Below are 9,189 nucleotides of genomic sequence, written 5' to 3'. Positions count from 1 at the left end.
CCATGGTTTTTCTACAAATGAAACCAAAAAACCATGGTTACTATAGTTAAACCATGGTAACCACAAATTAACCATGGTTTCGCTATATTAACCATAGTTTAACCACGGTAAATGTTGTAAATCTGTGGTTAGACAAATGGGAGTCAATACGCCAAAAAACCATGGGTTACTACAGTTTTACTATAATAAAACCATGAATGCTGGGGGTTCTGATCTCTGAGACTGTGCAATTTCAGTATGAGATCAATTAATATTTTCTTTTTTTTTGGACAAATATTAAGTTAACATGTATTACTATTTAAGGCGAGACACTGCAGGTGAATAGGGCAAAAAAATAACTATTAGTTATCACTTTACTTACCCAGTTGATTGATTACATTGATTATTGCAAAAAAAAAAATTGTATTACAAGTTTTCAAAAATGTTATGTTTAAATATGCAAATGAGGCATTATTTAATTAAACATGTGCTAATTTGCATAAATGTCTAGTACAAAAATCTGAACACTAGATGAAGTCAGTTTCAAAAAACGTATTTTTTTTTTGAGATATTAGAGCCAAATGTTTTTACAGAGGGAATTCTGGTTATCTTTTTTTGTCACTCCATAATTGAGAAAATACTTTGAACAGCCAGAAAACAATATATTTTCACAATTTTGGGGGGAATAAAATGTTGTATATAATCATGGAAAATTGAACAAATCCCTCTGTAAAAACCTTCAGAATATAGACAGGAATAAAAATGTCAAGTTTGGTGTGTGTAAGTGCTACTGAAGTGGAGATTTATGGGTCAGTGTTGAAGAAAAAAACTCATTTTGAGGAAACGACCTTTAAAAATATGTATTGTAATTGAAATCTATTGAAACAGATAAAGTGCTATAAAAGAAACACTTAACAGTGTCTTTTGGATGTTTTCCTTCCACTAGTTTGAAAAAGCACTTTATGAAAAACCAAAAAGCCCAAAATCTCAAAAATTGACAGGTGCTTGAAAAAACAGTGTTTTTGCCTGCAGTGTCTCACCTTAATAACTATTTTTTAATTGTCACATTAAATCAGTAAACGTTTAGTTAACCTTAAAATGAAAAACTGCTGAATAGATTTCAGATTTTTATTAATAATTAATCAGAAAAGTATTTGTATGTCTCTTCTGACCTCTGCTGGAGAATCTGAAGACTGAAGCTCACTGTAGTGCACAGTATATAAATACATACTATTTTTTTAAGGTAGGTTGAGCACATTGCATTGTGGGATACAGCATACTTGTATATCATTAAGGGTTCCGCAATTGCAAAAAAGTAAAAAATGGTGCACAACACATAGTATAATATAGTACACTATTCTGAATCTTTTCTGATCACATTTACCCCAAAAGCACCACATTTAAACTCTTCGTAAATCGAAACCACATCTTTATTAAAGAAAGAAGAAACCCTGGTTCTGAGAGGGAAATCATTTAATTTCATTTTTAAATAATCTGTAAATAACAAGAACAACATGTAGAGTTATCACAGCGAGTACAAGAGAATCAAAAGATCCCAAATTAACAACTCAAGTGATCGAGTCTGGTAAAGAAACACCTGTTATGTGACTGCTTTAAAAAGTTACTGTCTGATCCATATAAAGGAGGGGGAGGGGCATCATCGAGCTCGGTCCAATCACACGCTGATTATACAGTAACTATAGCAACAAGCTCCATCCCATAAAGAGTCATGCAGGGGGGAAATCGCATGATTCCCCAACAACAAAAGAAGTGACGCAGCTACAAACAATTAAAATATCAAAAGAAATCAAAACATTATGGCCAGATGTAGTTAGACATGACGAATTTGAATCAACACACATACACAGAAGATGACAAGAGCCCATGAGCTCATGTCCATGATGAAGGAGAGAACATGAACTCCAAAAAGAGCAGCAGAAGAACTAACGTTCTGCGATCAATGGCGAATCAAGTAACACAACACAACAAAGCAACAATCCGACCGTCATAATCCATAAAGTGCTACACACTCCACACTTCATTAACGAAGTTGAGGATGACCTCATAAGTGACTTTTACAAATTTGACTTTGACAAAGTAATTTACGAACCTAACAAAGTCACGTAACAGTTGGAATGAACAGCTATCCAAGTAATTTATGAAAACAAATTTGCTATTGTAACTTCATAAAAGATGTCAATAAAATCAACGAAGTTGACTTGGTTAGCTTGACTTTTGCAAATCAGCTTCAACAAAGTCATTTACGAACTTGATATTATGCAGCTTGCGCAAGTTGTGCGCAACTATGTTGACTTTGAAAGAGACTTGGGTATGATCAACAATGACTTTCAACGACAATTGACTTTTTAAATTAATGTTATAAAGTTGATTTTGACAATGCCATTTATGAACTGAGTATGAATGTAATTTCATGGTTTGACTTTTCGCAAATTACTTTCAGAATCAACTTTGTTACATCGGCTTCATTATACTAATGCTGTCCATGTCACAAGTGCACAACTTTGTACAGAACTAAAAGTTGGCTTCGTAATGACTGCTATTATCAACAAAGCTTGTCTGCAGTACTTTTTGATGACAGTTACATTTTAGTAAAAATAACTTCTGTAACTACGGTGATTGTAACACAAACTTTGTAAAATCAAAGTCGACTTAGTAACATGACTTTGTAAAAAGTGTAGCAGTGTTGATTACCACCATTTTATTGCATTGCGTCGTTCACTCTTGTGTAGACGATGAACTAATGACAATCAAACATTAGTGAAGATTAATATAAAGTGATTAGCAATTGCGGAAAATTATCGGTATTCGGCATTTATAAAGTATAAGTATTACTCTATTCTACATGATGGCATCCGTGCACAAAACACCATCCCTTACACTTTCTCTCTCTCACACACACACACACACACACACACACACACAATCTGTTTGTTCAGATTGCTGTGATATGAGTGGGGTCTTCTATATTAATATTATTATCGTTATTATTATCATAGGATGCTAATCACAATAAGACAAACACTGTAATGTTTAGGAGGGACATCTCATTTGGTTCAAGTTGCTATTTACATAATCCAGTTGAAAAACACTGTGAAAAAACATGAGTAAAAACATGCAAAAAACAACCAAAATATGTCAATTTACATATGTATAATCTACTGACGCGTTTATAAGCCGTAATGATTTAAGCACAAAAAACGCCCACATGTGCGATAAAAACGAAACAGGCTGTAAACGAAATAATCAAAGCGAGAAAAATCACAAGATCTTCGTCTCTCCCCAATAGGAACAGCGTTCGGAAACAACACTGGACTTCAGCAGGAGATTCGCACAACATTTGCGGCTTCTCCGCTGTTTTTATTAGCGCAACGATATGAGGGTCCGACAGAGACAGATCAACATTTGTCGTCTGATACAGTATTGCGTCCTGTCGAAAAATCAAATACAACACTGATGCTGCTCTGCACACGCTCCCAAACTGACGTTCCTAAAAACAAAACAACGTGGTTGCCATGACAACCCACCGATGTCAACAATACAATGCTGTTGTCATAGTGACTGAAAAACAACAACAAAAATGTATAAAACCTACTCTTGGACACATTAAACTCTTCAGAATGATTCATGTGCTTTCAGATAAAAATATTTCGTAATGCTACAATATTAACGCAAACCATGTGACCCTGATGCCCACGGGATGATGTCATGTTTGTAGAAACAACGCTAGCACCGGGTCACGGTAACAGACTAATGATAGCAAGATTTAACATCTTGCTAAACGCAAAGCAACAGTGTAAATCAACGTAATCTACCAGCGAACATTCAGAGATCATGTGGAATGTTCTCATAATCTTGACAAAAACGTTAAAATAAAATGCCGGCGCGAGCGCCCTGAAGCATGTCACATGTCATGTGACTTCATGACAAACTGTAAAAAAGCAATGATGTAAATGATGTGGATTAGTTTATAAGAACATAGGGAGGGGCGGATGCTTGTTTGTCTCGAAAGAAATCAAGAGACGCCTAAAATACAGTTGATCACATGATGCGGTTCCTCCAATCAGATGCTGGCTCCGCCTCCTCAGCTCCGCCGGGTCCGCGAGTGCTGGATCAGCCACTGTAGTGTGATGTCTAGAAAACACATGACCACAAGCTTATTAGCATATATGCCGCCTGCATTTATTCAAGTTCCAGCAAACTGACCTGCCCACAACACACAGACGTCAGCCAATCACAGAGCTCACAGACATTTTAAGTGACGTCTTAAAGGTACAGTAACACAGAAAGCCTGTTAAATGGTAACTTTCATTGCTGCAAGTTCGCAGCGATTGATTTATATAATGTAAAACTAACATAAGTATCATTCGAGTCTTACCAATGTTGTCCTGCTCCTTACAGGAGATTGAGTAACAGCAGATCTCTCTGTCCTGGATGGTCGAAAGGTTCCTGAAGATCACATTTAACAACCGTTTTCAGTCATCAGATCAGAACCAGACTACATTAAAACTTCAGATGCTTTGGATTCAGTTTCAGATGAACTCACATTCTCTCAATGAGCTCCTTCTCATCCAGAGCTCCAGGAAGATCTCGCTTATTGCCCAAAACCAGAACCTGAGGAAAGACGGAAACTCTGCCAATCCAATATCCACAGACAGACTAAAAAAAAAATCTATAGAAAAGATCACATCAGACTCACTGGGATTCCCTGCAGCTGGGGTTTGTCTAACAAGTTGTGCAGTTCGTTCTTCGACGCCTCGATCTTCTCCGGATCGGCCGCATCAACCATGTACCTGAACGACAAGCACGATCTGTTATATGCGCATGACAACATAACAGCATTTACGTAACATAGCTGAAATGATGACTAAACTCACACGATAGCGCTGACGCCGCGACAGTATCGCTCCCACATGCTCCTGAAGCGCGGCTGACCGCCGATGTCCCACAGCTGCAGCAAACACACAAGAACACAGTAAACCACATGGAAATATCACATAGTCCTATTAATACACAGTTATATAAATAAAATTATGCATTTTAGTAAATTTCTAAATACATTTATTTTGTGAAATTTTAAAATTGAATTACAGATCAAGACAACTACTAAATTGAATTAAATATTATTTAAAGATGAAAAATATAATTTTTAAATATTTTAAATTCTCAGGCAATTTATGTTTTTAATTTTAACGGGTGAGAGGGTTGCAGAAAAAGCATTTCATTATATGAAATGTGCAACTTTTGTAATTTTTCGATTGCAATTTAAAACACTGATGTGATTTCACTATTTTCTAGCAATAGCTACTGAATAAACAAGAAAATTAAATAAAAATATCATTTTTAAAGACAACTTATTTTTTAAATGCATAAAAAATATCATTTTTTAAAATGCTATGCACTTTAAGACAGTTGCAGGTAAAGCTATATTTTAGCTATTTATTTTAACTTTTTATTATTAATTAATTTTAATTAATTTTTTTGCATGTTGAAACGTCTCTAAAATGTTAAACGGATGTCATTTTGCTATTTTCTAACAATGACTACTAAATAAAAATGTAAATCAAATCCCAAAAAATTAAATTTTTTTTTTTTTAAAGATGACTTTTTACATTTTTTTTTAATGTATAAAAGAGGGTTCCAATTCGGGAGGAGCTAGCTAATTTAAGTTGAAATGTTTATAGTTATTGATAAACTTATACTGATAAACTTCCCATAAACTAAAGGAACATTTCGTTTTTATTATTTTTCTTGCAATAACTTTGGTAAAAGGTTTGAATGACTGAGCTTGATATATACAGTAAACACTAAAATATGAGTCCAAATTAAGTTAACATTGTTTTTAAAATATTGCTCTCAGTTTTTATTTATATTTATTTCAAATGAATTGTAAAAATGAATTGTTTAAATACAAATACTGCATATAAGAAGTCAATATTGAGATGCTTGTTTGTCTCTGCAGTGTCACTGGTGTGATCTCATCTGAATCACACAGATCTCCTGACCTTGATGGTGACGTTTCCCTTGGTGATCTTGCGCATGTTGAAGCCGACCGTAGGGATCATGTCCTCGCTGAACTGACCCGACTGCAGGACGACAGACAGACAGAGACACACATCACCCATCTGATGTCACCAAACCTCTCTGCTAAACACCTTGTTTAGGCACCGACGTGTGTGTGTGTGTGTCGATTACTGTTCAATACAATACACATGATCGGACACAATGCCAGACACTGATTGGCTGAGAAACTGGGTTTTTGATTGACAGATGCTGGACAGGACCCCCCTCCCCAGTCTGACTCAATCTGATACACTGTGTCTGATAAAGAAAGTTATAATGCTGTCTATGATACTTTGTGTCTGATATATTCTGATCTGATACATTATATCTAATAACATTGTATCTGTGATGATACTGTATGTGATACATTCTGTCAGCTAAATTAATACATGAATGAATTCTGTTCAGGACAGTTTGTGTCCGATCTGATGTTGTATCTAATTACATATATGTATGACACACCGTATCTGATTTGATCTGATGATGCCGTATGTGACACATTACATCTAATAAGGTTGTATCTGCGCTAATGATGCTGAATCTCTAGTGTCTGATCTAATGATGATCTGCTGATGCTGAATCTGTTGTGTTGTATCTTCAACAGTGTGTCTGATCTGAGCTCACTGTATGATACATAGTATCTAACACACTGTTTCATCTGATGACTCTGTATGTAATGAATATGATACACTGGATCTGATAATGCTGTATGTGAAACATCATATCTAATAAAGTTGAGTCGTCTCTATTGTATCTCATCTAATGAAGCACACGATGTTGAACCTGCTGACCCGGACACACTGTGTTTCTGAGCTGACACACATCATATTCTCGTGTCTGATCTCTGTGTAATCAGCGGCGCGGTGTCGGTCACGAGACCCGTTACTGGAGCGAGGCCTGTGATGAAGCGAGCGGCAGGAAAGGCTTGTTTACCGCGATCACGTTGACGAAGGTGGTTTTCCCCGAGTACTGCAGGCCGACGAGCGTCAGCTCCATCTCCTCCTTCCAGAAGAGCGCCTTGAACCAGTCCAGCAGCTTGTTGAACAGCGCGATCATGGTGAACAGCGGCTCGAGCTCGGTCCGGGTCTGCTGCTGCTGCTGCTGCTCGCGGCGCGTTCTTCCTCATTGGGTGGGGTTTCACATCCACGCACAGCTGATCCAAACAATGCGGGACTCGCGGCGCCACGCGCCCCCTGCTGGACGCAAGCCGATGACGTCACCGCTCGTTGCAAATATTTAATCTTCTATGTGAACTTTTACGAGGTGAGGTGTTTTTTTTCCTCCGGTTTTCCTGTCTTTAATGTATCTGTTTATTGTTTGATGCATTTATATTAAAAAAATCATATAATGCAAATAACAGTAAAATATATATAGATATAACCTATGAATAATACCGAATGTTTTTCGGTAACTAAATTTCATTTTAAAATGGTGTACATTTTTTTTTTATTTTTGTTTTTATAAAATGACACTTATTTTTTTATTCACGAAAAGCCTTCCAATAAATAAATAAAATAAACCAGTTATGCATTATAAGTTTTGTAATTTAGTTTAATTATTATTTATTTATTTTTTATTTGTAAATGTGTTGTTATTGAAATATACAAAATAGGCCAGCGTTTTATATCAAATAAAGTATATATTATTATTAAGATTTATGATTTATGATTTGTATACATGTAGAAATAAAATGTATGTTATGTAAGTAAAAGATTTATGTGCAGTTTGATAAAATCTGAGTTAATATTTGGTCAGGTCAAGATTTATGGAGTTTAAACCTCTCTTTGTCTTTGGTCTTTATGCACTTTTATGGAGCTTATAATATGACTAGAATATTTAAATTGTGTAAATTTGAATGATTGAAAGGTGTCATTTAACAAAACTGAATTTTATGTGACATTTAAAATAATTTTGAATTTGATTTATTAATTTTTTTTTTTCTTGAATTTTGAATATTTGAAATTGAACACAATTGATTTTTTTTTATGAGGTTTATATTCAAATACAACAAAATAAAGCAGCTTATAATGAAGTGTGCATAATATACATAATACATTTTTCTATGTGTATAACACTTGAAGAGTAACAGAAAATAAAAGACACAGCCAGGTGAAACCAAAAACGATATTAAAAAGTCTAAATAAAAGAAATAGGATAGTATAGGAAGGGTTTTTGCTGCTTTACAAAGCCAGACCTATTTGTTGTTATCCCAGTTTTACAATTATATAAAGTTCCATTTACTTCAAAGCTACGCGAACATCATATTCTCGAGTCTGTTGTAAGAAAGCTTTCATTTGATGATGACAAAGTTATAAATTTGGTAAAGTCTTGTAAAGCCTTTGTGATGCCTGTTATAAACAAACAAACAAACAAACAATAAAAAGTTAAAAAGAAAGCATTTATTCAAAATATAAATATTTTCTAACAATATAAATCAAAACAATTTAACACATCATTGCTGAATAAAAGTTTTAATTTCTTTCACAAAAAAATAAAATAGTCCCCGAGCCTTTGAGCTGTAGTGTGTATTAGTCTCTGCAGGTGGCGCTGCTAACAACAGAGACACAGTTAACTCTGATTATAACGAAACACTAGGGTCTGTACTTTAAAGTAAGTAACAGTTTAGCTAAAGTAATCCATTCACGTGGTGCTTTTGTTTTCATATGGATCATTATTATTGTAAAAACAACACAAACAATCAAAAACTGTATCTGAAAATGTATCAGAAATAGTACACCACACTGGCATACTACCCAGACAGCACACATACGTTGTGCCGATGTCGAGCCGACCTACAAAATTCCATCGGGACGATATCGCTCAGGGAGCGTTTGCTAATAGGCAAGATGTCTCGGCGACGTCGGCCTCTGATCGGAAATGCTCTCCGGCCGATGCTGAGACGATACATTCCGGCCGCTCTGCGTAGACGCGGTTCACTGGCGTTTTGCTCATCGTTACGGACCACCCGCGGCTACCGCCGCTGGTTTATAATAAAACAATACACACCACTCTCAAGAACAGATGCAACTTTATTAATATTTTCATTTATTTCATATTACATGTACAAATACAATAACATTTACCAGATGCTTTGATCAAAAGTGTATAATTCGGGATTATTTGTAGTCT

At 35.3% G+C, this 9,189-nt stretch overlaps 1 protein-coding gene across 2 annotated transcripts; it reads right to left on the bottom strand.

Moving 5' to 3' along the window:
- Positions 1 to 1,434: 1,434 nt before the first annotated feature.
- Positions 1,435 to 7,248, bottom strand: arl8a (ADP-ribosylation factor-like 8A). 2 transcript variants are annotated; one of them, XM_026262002.1, is made up of 7 exons: positions 6,994 to 7,245; positions 6,003 to 6,083; positions 4,875 to 4,948; positions 4,697 to 4,790; positions 4,544 to 4,611; positions 4,376 to 4,446; positions 1,435 to 4,131 (listed from the first exon to the last, which is right to left on the bottom strand). In XM_026262002.1, the coding sequence occupies exons 1-7, from the start codon at positions 7,114 to 7,116 to the stop codon at positions 4,082 to 4,084; spliced, it is 561 nt and encodes a 186-aa protein (XP_026117787.1). In that variant the 5' UTR covers positions 7,117 to 7,245; the 3' UTR covers positions 1,435 to 4,081. The 2 variants fall into 2 exon arrangements, with proteins under 2 accessions (XP_026117787.1, XP_026117788.1); XM_026262003.1 differs by lacking the exons at positions 1,435 to 4,131; positions 4,544 to 4,611 and having other exon boundaries at positions 4,382 to 4,446; positions 6,994 to 7,248.
- Positions 7,249 to 9,189: the final 1,941 nt, after the last annotated feature.

Source organism: Carassius auratus, unplaced genomic scaffold (assembly GCF_003368295.1).
Source record: "Carassius auratus strain Wakin unplaced genomic scaffold, ASM336829v1 scaf_tig00216006, whole genome shotgun sequence".
Lineage (NCBI taxonomy): Eukaryota > Metazoa > Chordata > Actinopteri > Cypriniformes > Cyprinidae > Carassius > Carassius auratus.
Note: the sequence above shows the minus strand (reverse complement) of the source record. Positions and strands in the feature narration are given on the sequence as shown.

What these genes read in the sequence shown, in the direction of transcription:
- arl8a (XM_026262002.1), bottom strand. Translation starts at nt 7,116, where the DNA reads ATGATCGCGCTGTTCAACAAGCTGCTGGACTGGTTCAAGGCGCTCTTC. An exon ending in AGGGAAACGTCACCATCAAG is followed by an intron (nt 4,949 to 6,002) that starts GTCAGGAGATCT and finishes TGTTTGCTGCAG; the next exon opens with CTGTGGGACATCGGCGGTCA. An exon ending in TAAGGAGCAGGACAACATTG is followed by an intron (nt 4,132 to 4,375) that starts GTAAGACTCGAA and finishes TGTGTTTTCTAG; the next exon opens with ACATCACACTACAGTGGCTG.